We start from the raw sequence: 15,171 nt of genomic DNA on the forward strand, positions 1-15,171 counted from the left end.
TGCACTATCGCATTGATTCTCCAACTTTCTACCCAAACTGATGATCGCAGAGTTCCCTCATCAAGAAAAACACGTGATTAGTTTAAAGCGGTAGCCTCAACTCCAACTCGTAGATAAATTTGAATTCTTTTATTTAAGAAAAATATTTTGTTTACCTTAAAAACACCACCACTTTACAATTTACTTTCAAAAATAATATAATTATTAAAAAACATTTACATTGTAAAACTGTGGTTTAGAAGTGGTGGTAGTCTAAATACAATGAGACTCGATTATTTTAATATTAAAACAGGTTTATTATAAATAGTTTTGTTATAAATGAGTTTGATTATTTTAAAACATATCATCTCTCTAAAAAAAACACTTTTCTAGAGTTCTCTCACTTCTCTCTACAAATTATTATTCCTCAATCATCTGTTCGACGATCAGGGAGTGCCTAAACGATCCTTGCGTCGAGGGCTACAATTTCTACCGATCAATTTCCTGTTTTGAGTCAGTAAGTTTGTTTCCCTCTTTCTTCTCAATTTCTTGAACTGTGAGCATGCAACAAATTGTGTTTGCATGTATCTAATAGCTTTTCTCTTCAATTTCTAGCTCAATTTAGGTTCTAAGATTTCTCTCCAATCACCAATTGGTGAGTTGTAGGTTTTGTAGAGTTTCCTTGCGCTACAAGCATCGGTCGGGATTTTCTAGAGCAGTGTTGTGTTTCTCTATGGTAAGGGAAGCTAGAAATGTCTTTAAATTGTAATTTGATTGTGTATGTTGTTGAGAATATAATTTCTAAACTCTTATATGTGAAATCATGTTGTATAGTAAGTAAAATATATGTAAAATTGACAGTATTTTTAGTATGGAATGATGATATGAGATTGTGAACCTGCATGGGATGATATTACCTTTATTAATATTGGGTGTTTATGATGTTAGAAATCTGTTATGGGAATATTTGGTAACAAGTAGGAAGTAATTACTCCTGATTTTGGGTTATTTAGAAAGAAGTGTAGTAAAAATGAGCATTAGGGGTTTGGTGTGCAATTGGTCTATGGGGAGAGCCTTGGTAAGTCAAATAGGATTGAGTTAAGGCCTTAAGTTGATCAAAAACAGGTTGAAAGTAGTAGAATTAGATTTGGGTCTCTAGGTTGAGAAATTTGATGTTTCGAAATAGAAATTGGTTCATAAATACTTTAGATTGAGGTTAGTGAGGTGTAGGAACACTTAGTCAAATCTAATTAAGTTTATAACACAAAGTAGGATGGTTAGAAGTTGGGAAAAATAGTTAGAAGTGGTAAACTTGGGTTAAGTTGCATAATTCTGCAGAATTCGTGCTGCAAAATTATGTAGACTCACTGAGCGAATGGATTCCCACAGCGATTCACCCTACCGAGCTGCTCTTTGCCAAGGCATTCGCACAGTGAATAGATGCGTTGTGTGAATGGTTCGAGAGGTTTTCTCTTTGTCTGATGATCCGCCTAGCGAATCTGGGCATTGTGCGACTGGTGGTGGCCTGGGATCACTGCTAGTTTAATTTGAATGACGAAGGGGTGCGTTATGCGAGTGTTTGAGGAGTTTGAGCCACTGCTTGGTGCTCTCGCATAGCGAATTGGGGCTCTGTGCGAGGGGTTAGGTTTTGATATTATTGAGAATTTATTCGCACAACAAATCGTTGTGTGACTATTATGAGGGGTGAGTCTCTGTCTGACGATTCGCATAGCGAGTTGGGCCGTTGTGCGAAGAACCTCTAGATTCGCTTTGCGAGGTTGTGCGCTGAGCAAATAGTCCTGGTTTAACTTGCTTTGTTCTTACATATTCTTGTTGATTTAAATGATGCATTGAAATATATTGGATGATGTATAGATATATGTTGGATTACATGAGTATTAAAAGTTGAAGTTGTGAATTCAAAGGGAACTAAAGTATGTTTTCAAAGTGGAATCTCTTGGTGATATATAAGTGTGTTTGGAATAAATACAGGGAGCTCAGTATTGGGGTTATCCTAACACTCTAATGATCTGTCATTATCATATAGAGAGGATTGATTCATGTGGTGAGAGTAGTAGGAGGTCCTAGTGTAGACACTACTTGGAGGTCTATTGCACGGTAACAGACTTACCTTGTGTGTTTGGTAGGGTAAAACCCATGGCAATAGCTTTGCAAAGTAGTAGAGGCCACCATAAATGCACAACCCACCATAGCTTAATATTCATTCTAAGTCCGAACAGTCAAGTCTAGGTCATAACATGTTAGGATGTTTGAACTAGTCTATCTTGCGCGAATACTTGTGTGTATGTTGTATGTTATAAATGTGTGAATGCTTTTAAATCTAGCTTACGCTTGCTTTTCTGTTGTTTGTCTTTGTATGTTGTTTCTCTTTTGCGATGATCACCTAATGGTGTGAGCTTAGGGATTCACCTTTTCAATTGCTCCAGTTAGGGGTGGGGGAGAAGCAAATGAGTTGTTAGATAGATCTACATAAGTAGATCTCTTCTTTGAGTAAGGTTTTTTTACCTAGTTGTTCTTTTAGCATCTTTGTAACGTTTCATTATGGTAGTTTTATACTATTAAAATGGGATGTTATATACATACATGAAAAACTAGTAAGAACATATTCCTATGTTTTTATATTTTATAATAATAATAAATAAGAAAATTATTATTATTTTTCTTATTAAGAATTTAAAATAATATTTTTAATTTTATTGTAGATAGTTTTATTTTATTTTATAGGTCATTTTATAATTAATAATGGTTAAATTTTAAAAAATGGTCAAATAAAAAAAAACTTAAATTAAAAAAAATCACTGAAAAAGTAAAATGGATAAAATAATGTTTTAGTTTAAAAATATTTATTTAAAAAGTAAAATTAAAAAATAAATGTGATACAAAAAGATAAATCTCTTTTATATATAAACATAAATAAAACAATAAATATGAAATAGGTATATAATTTTTTTAAAATATTAAAGTAATAATGTTCTTTTTAAAATCAAATAGAGTAAGATATCACCGGTTTTAATAATTAAGAAAAGTATAACTATTTTATATTATTAGTTAAATATAGTAAAAATGATGTAAATGAAAGAACTGGTAAATAATTATGTTACCTTAAGAAATTATTTATAATAATTGTATCTAGAAAATACACATTAAAATTAGTTATATAATTTTACATGGAAATTACAACACAATTTCTGAGATGTCGCGGATTATTAAAAATTGGTAAAATTTAAAGTTTATTATAACACGAAAATATACTTAAAGAAAATCTTATCCAATTATATTATTTCGAGTAATGAAATAACGAAAGAAATATTTCAATTATATTATCTTAACTTATACATAATAATAACAATAGGATTATTAATCTTCTAATATAAACAATTGAATCATACTGAATTACTCGATCCTCAGTCCCTGGTCCTTGAACTTCAATCATCGATCATTAATCTCTAACCTTTGATGTCATCATTAACATCTCACACATAGATCCCTGGTATAACCACTTATTCACTAGTGCAGAAAAGACCTTTAACATCACCCTTTAGACGTCCGAACCTGGAATATCTAGTGTAAAAAATTACTAATGGCAATTTCGCAAATAAAAATACTATTTAGACGTCGGCTATGGGAGGCTCGACGTCTAAATACTCATATATGTTGGTTCCCCCGAATGGACACCAAAACTAAACGAAAAAGTAAAAAAATATATATATATTTTTTATTCTTTTTAGACGTCGACTATGGGGGCTCGACGTCTAAATATTCATATATGTTGGCTTCCCCGAATGGATCCCAAAACTAAACGAAAAACTAAAAAAAATAATTTTTTATTCTATTTAGACATCGGCTTTGGGGGCCTGACGTCTAAATACTCATACGTCGCATCCCCCGAATGGACGTCAAAACTAAACGAAAAGTAAAAAAAATTAATTTTTTATTCTATTAGATGTCGGTTATGGGGGGCTCGACGTCTAAATACTCATATACATCGCCTCTTCCGAATGGACACCGAAACTAAACGAAAAAGTAAAAAAAAATAATAATTTTTTATTCTATTTAGACGTCGGCTATGGGGGGCCTGATGTCTAAATACTCAGCCCAAAAATCTAAAATGTCACTTTTTGACTCCATTTAGACTTCCGATCCTGGTACTCCGACGTTTATAATCATTTAAACGTCGCACCCCCCCCCCATCCGGACATCTGAAGTGTGCGCTAAAATAAATTTTTAAATGTTTTAAATGTCAGCAGGAAGGGAGCTGACGTTTAAAGCCATTTAGACGTTGGCTATGGGGGAGCAGACGTCTAATTGTCTACTATTAACAAACTGCGTACGAGGCAGCAGTTACGCTCACTCACTGTTCATCATCTTTCTCGCGTTTTCTCTCCATGGGCTATGATTTTAAGGTTCGTTTTCTCACTTTTGCACCGTTTAAATTTAATTTTACTCTGATTACATTACTCTTTGATGAATTATCTTTCATTTGAACTGATTAAAATGCGTTTTCGTCACATTTTGATGCAGTTTTGCTCGTGTGCTTGGCCTTTGTGACTATTTTGGCCCTACACAAAAAAAAAAAAAAAACACTCAATCCATGAGTCAGGAAGCACTAAGGAAGATGGATCTTTAGTGGGAGGAAAGGCTCAACCAAAGCATGAGATCAATGGAACAACGATTCATGAAGCAACTACAAGAACAAAAGGAAATACAAAGAGCACTTGAAGAGAAGTTGCATTCCATGATGCAGGCCACCATGGGTTGCCCACTGAAGTTGCCACAACATATGTCTGACCTGTGTAGTCTGATGTCTATATAGACGTCTGAGTTGTGTAGTTTGACGTCTATATAGACATCTGAATGTGGGTCCAATGTCCCATTAATGTCTCCCAGAAAGGCGCCCTATTAATGGGGTTCATCTCACTCATGTACCTATCTCACCGACTGTAGTCGTTCCTATAGCCCACCTATAGCCTTTCCTACAGCCCACCTGTAGCCTCTCTTAGAGCCCACCTCTCGTGATACGAAAAGCTCACACAACCGACAACATTACAAGGAAATAACATAGTTTTATGTTCACATCACAATTCAACACACATTCTCAATAACATGCATAAAATGACATAGGTTTATAAATGGTTTGGTTTGTGATATTATTCCTACATTGAGATATGATGATATAACTTGTTATAGTCTGTATTTAATGTTATTATATTGTGTTATATGTTATAGCGTCTTTCTAGTTGCACACTCTTACATGTTGTGGTTGTGGTTTTCACCTGCGATGATAGTACTTGTACGGGAGTAGATGATGTTGCAGATGAGGCTAAACTGCAGTAGCTTGACGAGAGAAGGGACAATAGTTATTTCTGAGATTTTGTTCATCTTCCAATTTAATTATCTTTTCAGTTTTGGTGTTTTTGTAAAGAACATGATTTGAGTTTCACACGTTGTAAGGACATCGTTTTAATTTGTGTTTTTGCTTCCGCTTTTATAAATTAATAAAGATGTTTTTAGTATACAAAAAGAACGATTTGATATAAATTGCGTTGAGAAAGTTTTATTTTCTTTTACACATGGCATCCCAGCAGAGGTGTTACAACTATATTTGCCATTCATGTTACATGATCATGAATAGGCTGTGACCATTCAAATTTCTTAGTTGTCAACTCACTCATGAGAGTACCTACAATAGTCTTATCATTAATGTACGACTGTGAATACTCCTTGATCAACTTTAAGAATTCCTTTGCATTTTTAATCTTAGGCATAAATGGCTTCTCATATTTTGCCATGGTCATGTGCATCTAGTTCAAAGACAGCCTGTTCGATCTTTGTCAAGCCTCATAAAGAGATTTTTCATCTATTGTACTAGTCTCGTTGATGGCTAGGGGCATCTCATCCATAACTATAGTTAAGTCTAAACCAAACAATCCCAATTGAGACTGAATTTGTTCATACAAATCAACATAGTTTAATCACACCACTGTCCATACCACACATATTCATGGAAGCTATAAAGAATATATAAGCTCACACATTAATACTTTGATAAATTTAATGGATTTAGAAAAATAATTATACTAGTTATGCATTTAAGTTCATATTTGGGTAACACTTAAGCTAACAAATAATTATACAAGTCATTCATCACCTTTAGGTGACACTTAAATTACAAATTTCATACACTAGTCATGTATTTATGTTCACCTTTGAGTGACACTTAAATTGAGAGATAACCATACAAGTCATTCATCACCTTTAGGTGACACTTAAATTGGCAAATTTCATACAATTAAAATGCTGAAATGACTATACTTTAATAGGCAATCAATCATACTTAAGTTTACATGTATATTATCTTTGGATATACAAACATATTTATTATGTCACATGTCTCACTTTAATGTCATTAATTATAAACAACGATTTACTTTTTAGTAATCCATAAATGTCTTATAACAATTGTACCATAGGGACTAGAAGGACTATTATTGATGACTGGCCCAGCTGATGCATACGACACGAACGCGACATTCAGCCAGTCCGGTCTAGGGGTTAGAATCGCCCGTCCAGAAGAAAGATGAACGTAAAGACTGAATTAAGGTAAAACAAGATTAGAGATATTGGACCAGTAATTGGGTCGTGATTAAGACTTTGCTAATCACGGACCCATAAGTGAAAACTATAAATAGAGGTCAAAGGTAGAATTTGTTACATTGATTGCACATTTACTCTCACTTTCTCTTTCTATCTCTACGACTTAACAATATATTGGCTTGAACATCGGAACGCCTTTAACAGGTACCCGACCGAACGTTATAAGAGGAGGACTGAAACTTAGCAAGAGAGGAACTCTGAACGCTCAACCAGACGTTTAGGAGAGAAATTGTGCAGGTGTTAGAATCACATCGTCCGCACAACCGAAACAACAATGAACTTCAATTAACCCATAAATAAATTATAATATGGATAATTGAAATAAAATCAGTAATAATTTAAAACCAAATAACCTTTAAATTTTGGGCACATTGTTGGCAAACTAAATTTATATTTCAAATAAATATATACATTTAATTGTTATTAGTCATATATAGCATCATAAATAAAATTGAAATCCATTCTTTCAACTTACTTAATAGGATTGATTTTAAAGCCAAATCCTTTATTTGTATTTCACGAAACAATGATATCGTAATCCAATTCAAAACATTTTATCTTGCAATACTAACAATAATTGACACTGTCTAACTGTACCATCTCAACATAATTGAATAATAGGCAATGACGAAATGCAGATCATCATAATAATGAAATGTATACATAATAAAAACAATCATAGGAAAAATGCAACTCATTTATAAAACCCCAATTAAATTAATATGTTTCGTTGATGCATCAGATTTAAGACTTCCATTTATTAAAATATTTTAATACCCTTAACGAAGTGAGAAGAGAAACATAATCCATATAACATTAGTACATCATATTAATTGTTCAACAGGCTGGAGCTTCTTCAGTAAAGTAGACTCCATAACGAGAAGCAAGTCGACTATTGAGTGTGACACAACTAGGTCACAAGTTTTTCCTGTGAGAGGGTGGACAAATGATGGTTTGCATTCTGCTTGAGAACTTCTAGTATCCTCAAACGAAGGTCGGTTATCATCAAGGTTTTGTCTTCGGAATACAATGCGTCTGTTTTCTATATAACTTATAATTATTTCAATTAATAAATTAAAACCATTCATATAATTTTAATCTTTATTTATTTATTAAGTACATAAATCATCATAAACTAAAGATTTTTATTGGTGACGAATTTGTTTTTAATAAGCTACATGTGAAAGTAGTTAGATAAATTATAAAAATAAAATATAATTATTAAGCATGCAAATATAATCTACTTTTGTTCCTGACTTAGTTTAGAATCTGGCATTATTTATCATGTCAATTAAATACCCATGTTACACTGCAAAGATAATTTTGTTTTTCAAGAGTTCCCATCTGTTTTAACTTCTATCAATTAAGAAAACCAAATAAATCAAATTAGAAAAAAAAATATTATATTTTCATTCAGCTTTAGATTGAAAGGTCTTCTTTTGACCAACAAGGACTTTCAGTTTTTTCATTAAGTTGGTATCTTTTACCCATTCAAATGCTTAATGGTTCTCCCTTACTAAAAGAGTTATGTAACTATTATGTTTGTATCTCGCTTTAATCATTAATCAATATTTTTTTTATATTTAAATCTCACTCTAGTTATAATAATTTAATAAATACACACAATCAATCAACTTGTGCAAATAACGCTGTTCCTTACTGGTGATAAGTGAAAAAATTGACAGAATAATTATATTTGAACATTTTGTTTAAGAAAAAGAAATAATATTTTGGTTTCGAAATAGAAATTATTAAAAGTGTGATATTAGACGTATGAAATAAAGTTAAATAATATATATATATATATATATATATATATATATATATATATATATATATATATTCTACCTATAAAAGTAACCAATTATATTAAAAACTCCAACATGATAATTATACTTTCACAAAAAATAGAAATAGTTTTAAACTTGATATGTGCTTTAACTATTTTACAACTCAGTTTTATTTAAATTCTATTGTTAAATAATGATGTAATGAGATTTTAACTTAAGGAGGTCATGTTCCTCCTTTTCTGTATGGGATAATTTTGGTTGGCTAGGAAATAATACAGCAGAAAGGTTTAAATGGAGAAGCTGCTTTGAACTGTAATAATTAGATTTCAAGTTTTGAGGGATACTTAATGATATAACATTGGCGGAGTCTTACAAAATTATTATTACTATTCAACATTGTCGGGAAGATGTGTACCACTTTTATGTTACAAATGACTTCGGATAATGGCTATATGATTTTTATATCCGTCATCCAAATTCATTTGTAATATAATTATTAAAAAAAATGTTTTTTTTAATTATGTTAAAAATTAACTCTTTTTGGTCTAGTGTAAACTCAATACAATCAATTACATTTCTAACTGAAGTTCTCGTACAAATCATTAATTGTGTAAGTCAATTATGTCAACTTTCGATTAATAAATCCAAAATAAATAACCATCAAATTTCCGTAGGCACATACCATATCACCATACCACGAAGATCAAACCCAGAAAACGAGGGGCTAAGTATCTCGTTCCATTTTGGATGCCATTTAGATTTCGTTGTCAGTACCCACGGATTCAATACCATTATCGGTAGCTGGTTTCTGCATGCCAACAATGGTATATCATCAAAGGACAAAATATATATTTATAGCCCCCCACAATGCCACTTATCACATCAACAAGAAAAGGCTTAATTAATTTTGTAATTGATCCAAAAGACATGCAACATACCATAAAAACCATGATGAAATACTTACATTGCTATCAGGAACCAATCTTTGTCAACTTGTTGATCATATTTCCATAAAATTTTGCCTCCTTTCGATTATTCTCTTTCACCTTTTCCCTCAGAGTCCTGTACTCCAATTTGAGATCCCTGGTTCATGCATAGAGAACAATTATATTGCAAGCCAAAAAAAAAAAATTAAATAGTCCATATACAAAGTAACTGATCTCAGTAAATCTCAAATAATACATGGAAGGTCAAAAGCAGTAGCTTATTCAAAGCATATACCTGTTGTTAGGGTCAATCTCAAGAGCTTTCTTAATGTCAAGTTCAGCCAAATCCAAGTCACTTAGCTGCATATATGCTTGGGCCCTTCTATAGAGGGCTTTCACGTTTGTACTCTCAAGGTCTAACACCTACCAATCCATGCCAAAAGTTATTATTTTTACATAAAAGACTACGTTAGTGATTCCAAAGGAGAGAAGAAAGAATAATAGTACCTTGGTAGACAATTTTTCTGCTTCTTTATAGTCTTTTAATTTCAACTTGCAGGCAGCATTGTTCAGATTGCAGGCAACCTTCAAGGTCTTCGCTAGCTTTTTCTCCTCCTCACCAAAGGAGGAATCATATTCTATGTACTTCACAGCCTACAATAAGTTTTCAGTACATTCAAAAAGTGTATCAATATTAGAAGGTTAAGAAATATATAATCAATCTTAGATTACCTTTTCATATCTTTTGGATGCTCTTGCGTATTTACCAGCTTTAAACAACACATTTCCTTCTTCTTTCTTCTTACTGGCAGCTTCAAGTTTCTCTTCAGTATTCAGATCCCAGGACTCTTTCTCCTGAAGGGAGAAAACAGATCTAGATTACTAGCGACAAAACTGCTCAAATATATAATGCACATACCAAAATAAACAAGTGTGCAAATGTAAAAAGGAGTGCCAGCAAATAGTAAGATTCTGACTTCCAGATCACTACTCTTATTTCACAGAGAGCAAAATAATTCAATTTTGTAGAATACCATATACTCAATGTCATAAAGAAGTTAAAGGAAATACTTAGGTAACAGCTCTGATCTACCTAGATGAACTGATTCTTGATCGAGGTCATAGAGCATGCAATGAACCATTGTAGAACACAACTAATCTTGAAAGATTGTTCAGTTATGTGTGATTTGTAATGAAAGAATATAAATAAATGAAGGTACATAAATGAACTCCCAATATGCTCAAATTGGATAGGGAAAACGGTATCTAGGATTCAAAAAATCAGGTACAGAAAGAAATGGGCAATTAAAATGTTCTGGTTTTGGGTAAAACACTAAAATGTAGAGTTATCAAGCTTCTATCCAGTCTTGACCAGTTCTTTATTACATTGCAGTTACGGGTGCACAGTTGCTTTTTAATTATAAATCCGAATTTCTTTTTATCAAAATTAGAACATTAATAAAATCAAAGGTCAGTACTAATTCAACACTGTTACTAACTTACTTTCTCAAATGAAACTAGCTCGACTTCAAAAAACACAGTTGAGTTAGGAGGAACCACTGCCAACTCCTGCTGAGACTCTGATGAACCAAAGGCATACTCAGGTGCAATGGTCAACAATGCAACCTCACCCTTCTTCATAGTCAATACAGCTCTATCAAGTCCATCAACAACTTGTTCTGTTGCACAGATCAAACAATCACTTTACTGACCAAAAAACTATAATATAGTGGATGAAGACAACTGAGGACACTAGCAGATTTCAAGTTACCCTCGTCTGTTTTGAATTCAAACAGCTTCTCTTCTTCATCATGGCCCTTACTCAAAAAGGTAGTACCATCTTGAAGCTTACCAGTTAGTTTCACTAAAAACAGAAAATGACAAAGATATAATCAGCAACAATGTATTAAATGCATAAATAAATAAATATAGCAGTAAGTCATTATTAAAAATAAATAAGTACTACCTTTCACACTTGCCCCCTCATTTGGACGCTCATATCCTTCCCCTTCCTTGAGAATCTTCTTTATGACCTTCTTGTCATCAGTTACTTCAGAAACAGTTTTCCATGAAACTAATTCAAGAGTAATCTCTAATGATGCATTTGGTGGAACAGCACCTTCTTCACCTTGTGCTGGCTTCCCCTTCTCACCAAATCCATCTATGACCCGTCAAAGAAATGAAAACTTCAAATTAGGAAAATGAGACAGAGAATATCACGAAGAACGTCAGTCATAGGTAATCACCAAAATATTCAGTACAGTTTAGATAATTTACATTGTGGCTTTACTGTCAAAACCACTTTCTCTCCCTTCTTCATGGTTTTAACAGCCTTTGACAGTGCAGGACAATAATGACCTATCAAGTATAAACATTCACTTCAGATACTCAGTAAAATAAAACAATAACTGCTAAGAAAGATTGAAGGCACTGACCTCCTCTGACTGTGAACTCCACTCCATCAGATTTTCCTACCAGTTTTCCATCTTCCAGACGAGCTTCATACTTAACTGCATTACCAACACACAACAATTAGTTAACACTAAAGTAATTAACACAGGCATAACATAAACTCAATTAAATTAGAATATATACCCAATACTTCATCAGGATCCTTAGGGTTCTCCCATTTCTCTCCCTCAGTAAGTATCTTTTTAAATATACCACCATCCTTGCATATGTCCTTTACACTAGTCCATGAAAGTAGCTCAACATCAAATTGGAGTGTAGCATTAGGAGGTATTGTTGGAGGGGAACCAGATTCACCATATGCTAGCTCAGGAGGGATGGTAAAAATGGCATTTTCACCTTTCTTCATTGTTTTAATACCTTCATCCCATCCTTTAATTACCTGCCCTGCAGTTCCAACCAAGATGTCACATAGATATATTTGACATGTGTCTAAGATTACTTTCAAGCCATTTTCCCCCAACGGTTAAGAATACAATTTATTTCTATTCAAACATTGACATGAATACCAAACAGAAGAAAATTTGAGTTGGAGTTGCAATACAAGTTGCCAGTGTACCCAAACAAGATTTAGGAAAGCTTGAGTCCCACCACAAAGAAGGCCTACAAAATACTAATCAATATTTGAATAACTATTCATACATATGCTTTCCTCTCTTCAAACACTGCAACGACAAATTCTCTATTGCACTTTATTTCACGTACTTGTTGTGTTGAATATAATAAAAACTATGAATGAAATTTGTTAGAAACCTCCCTTCAACTAAAAATAAGACCAATTTAGAATATATAAATAGGTGCAAAACTCAACTTCGGTTTTGCAAAATTGATTTAGGTTTAAAATCTACTTAACATGTTGTATTTAAGTATAGGTGTAAAAGTGAAACACCTTAAAATATCAATATAACACTAGCAATAAATGTATTTTTAACTTTTATTCTAAAACAGTAATAAAATGGGCTGCTAACAATACAGAATACAAAGAATCCTACCATAACAGATCAAAAATATTATCAGACGCCGTTTCATATGATTTGGAAATGCACATGATTTGGAAATGCACAACTTATCAAAATTATGACGTAAAGGCTAGATCAGTATGGACCCATTGGGTGTGAGACCACCTTTTCTATTTTTAGTTCCTATTTAAAAAGAAAAAAAACGAAAATACCACATAGTTTTAACTTAATTCTTTTTGCTTTCAAAGCATCGTACAATAAATGATGAAAACAAAATCCAGCATTTTCCGCACCACATCTCCGAAAATAGGCAGAAGCAAGGCAACACCTTAATTATTTGTCAAAAACGGAAGAAAAAACCTAGAAACAGTTATCTCAATCCCAACAGGTCTGATTTAATCCCTTAGTTCAAGCAACAACTGGCACCAGAAGCTCAAACCAGTCCAACATAAAACAAAAACCCGCTTCATTTAAAAATTAAAATTCCACAAAGAACAAAACAAAAGATTGCTTAAACAAGTAAAAAAAAATCATGCACAATCGCACGCACGAGAATCCCATGTCATTTTCCAGCATTCAGCAATCTAATTAAAAACATAATTAATTCACGATAACACTAGCGAGATCGTAGACCTTGTCCGAGCGTGAAGCTGAAGGGAGAGTCCCTGCCGCGGCTCGAATCGAACTCCGTTCCGTCGAGCAACGTCCCCGTGTAATGAACTGCAAATTAAAACAAATGAGAAAAAAAATACAGAAAGGTGAATACAACAGAAGAATTGATGCGATTAGGGTTACCTTTAACTTCGTCGCCGACTTCGGGGGTTTCCCAGCCTTGACCTTCCTTAAGGAGCTTCTTCTTGAGGCCGTTGGAGCCGATCTCCCTCTCCTCGCCGACCTTGTCTTCTCCGAGATCCATTTCCTCCCCGCCGGGAATGTCGAAATCTTCTTCCATCGCTTTCACTGACGTCGTGGAGAGGAAGAAGAGAGTGGAGTTCTAGTCTAGCTACTGAGAAAGAGGTTCTAGAGAGTTCTATAGGAAAGTGGAATGTTTGCACTGGTATACATTACAAATGAAAAGTGTGCTGATGCGCGATGAAATCAACGGCCAGGATTTCTTCATGGCGAATTGTTTTATTTAAAAGAATATAAATATAAAGTAGTTTTCTTGTTAATTCTGTTTGGACAAGTAATAGATTCATGTGAGGCTAATGTGTTATTCTTTGTGTTTTGGCCGGCCTCAGGCTTTGTTGGATGTTTCCAAACAAATGGATAGAAGAAGACAGATAACAAAGAAAGTGAAGTGATAAGAAAACGTTTTGTTTGAAATGAAGTAGAGGGAAAGAGAAGAAGAAAAAAAAAACGTTTAAATGATCATATGTTTGACGGAGAAGAAAAAAATTTTAATTTTTATTCAAAATATTACTTTACTTTTGTTCTATTTTTTTATTTTATTCATCAATTTTAAAAAATACATTATTAGATTGAATTTTTTTAAGAGAAGAAGATTATGGTATAGATTTAAGTTTACATTTAAATATGTTGTCTAAAAGTTTTTCATAATTTGGACAAAAATAAAAGTTACCAAATTTTAGTTATTCAATGTATTTCAGAAATATTATTTACAAATGTGTACGATTATATATTATATATATATATATATATATATATATGTTTGTAATAAAATTAGATAATAATTTATATGAATATGATTCCATCACAATTCAATATATCTTGAAGATATTAGATTATTTAGAAAATAATTAGAAGAGATTATATTATTCAAAAGAAGATTACAACACTAAAAAAAGCAAAGCTTAATCCAATTTCTATATAAATTCTTTAATTTTTATGTTGCTATATTTCATGTAGAGCTGCCAAAATGGGTTACAACTCGCGAACCAACCCGGCCCGTCACAGGTTCGAGCCTGATTGGATTTGAAAAAATTGTATTTTTTTTATGCAAATCAGATTTCAACCTGGCTCATTTAAACTCGGCTCATGCGGGTTGAACCCGTGGTGGGTTGGATTGGCCCACCAACCCGCTTACCTAATTTTATTCTATTAAAATTTAATTTTTATTTTATAAAAAATATTTATTATTATTATTTTGCTTGAAAAATTATTTAAGTTCCATATTTTCAAAATTAATTAAACATCCATGTTGAGAGTGAAATTTGTTTAGATTTGAATTATAGAAAGTTTGTAATTTTTTTTATTTGAAAAAAATTGTAATTAAGTGGGTCAGTGAGTCAACTCGTTTACCCACCAACCCGTGGTGGGTCGAGCCAGATTCGAATTTTTCTGGCTCTCTAGTAAATGAGTCAGGTTGGGTTGACTCACTAAGTGACCAACCCGTAGTGGACCGGGCTGGGT

The 15,171-nt window shown here is 32.9% G+C and overlaps 1 protein-coding gene across 1 annotated transcript; it reads right to left on the bottom strand.

Annotated features, from left to right (window-relative positions):
- Window positions 1-8,990: 8,990 nt before the first annotated feature.
- On the bottom strand, window positions 8,991-13,852 carry LOC106759432 (peptidyl-prolyl cis-trans isomerase FKBP62). The gene is made up of 13 exons (XM_014642601.2): window positions 13,594-13,852; window positions 13,432-13,518; window positions 11,966-12,226; window positions 11,806-11,880; window positions 11,648-11,728; window positions 11,337-11,531; window positions 11,142-11,234; window positions 10,874-11,049; window positions 10,103-10,225; window positions 9,878-10,024; window positions 9,666-9,793; window positions 9,409-9,527; window positions 8,991-9,252 (listed from the first exon to the last, which is right to left on the bottom strand). The coding sequence occupies exons 1-12, from the start codon at window positions 13,748-13,750 to the stop codon at window positions 9,416-9,418; spliced, it is 1,635 nt and encodes a 544-aa protein (XP_014498087.1). The 5' UTR covers window positions 13,751-13,852; the 3' UTR covers window positions 8,991-9,252; window positions 9,409-9,415.
- Window positions 13,853-15,171: the final 1,319 nt, after the last annotated feature.

Source organism: Vigna radiata, chromosome 4, assembly GCF_000741045.1.
Source record: "Vigna radiata var. radiata cultivar VC1973A chromosome 4, Vradiata_ver6, whole genome shotgun sequence".
Taxonomy (NCBI): domain Eukaryota; kingdom Viridiplantae; phylum Streptophyta; class Magnoliopsida; order Fabales; family Fabaceae; genus Vigna; species Vigna radiata.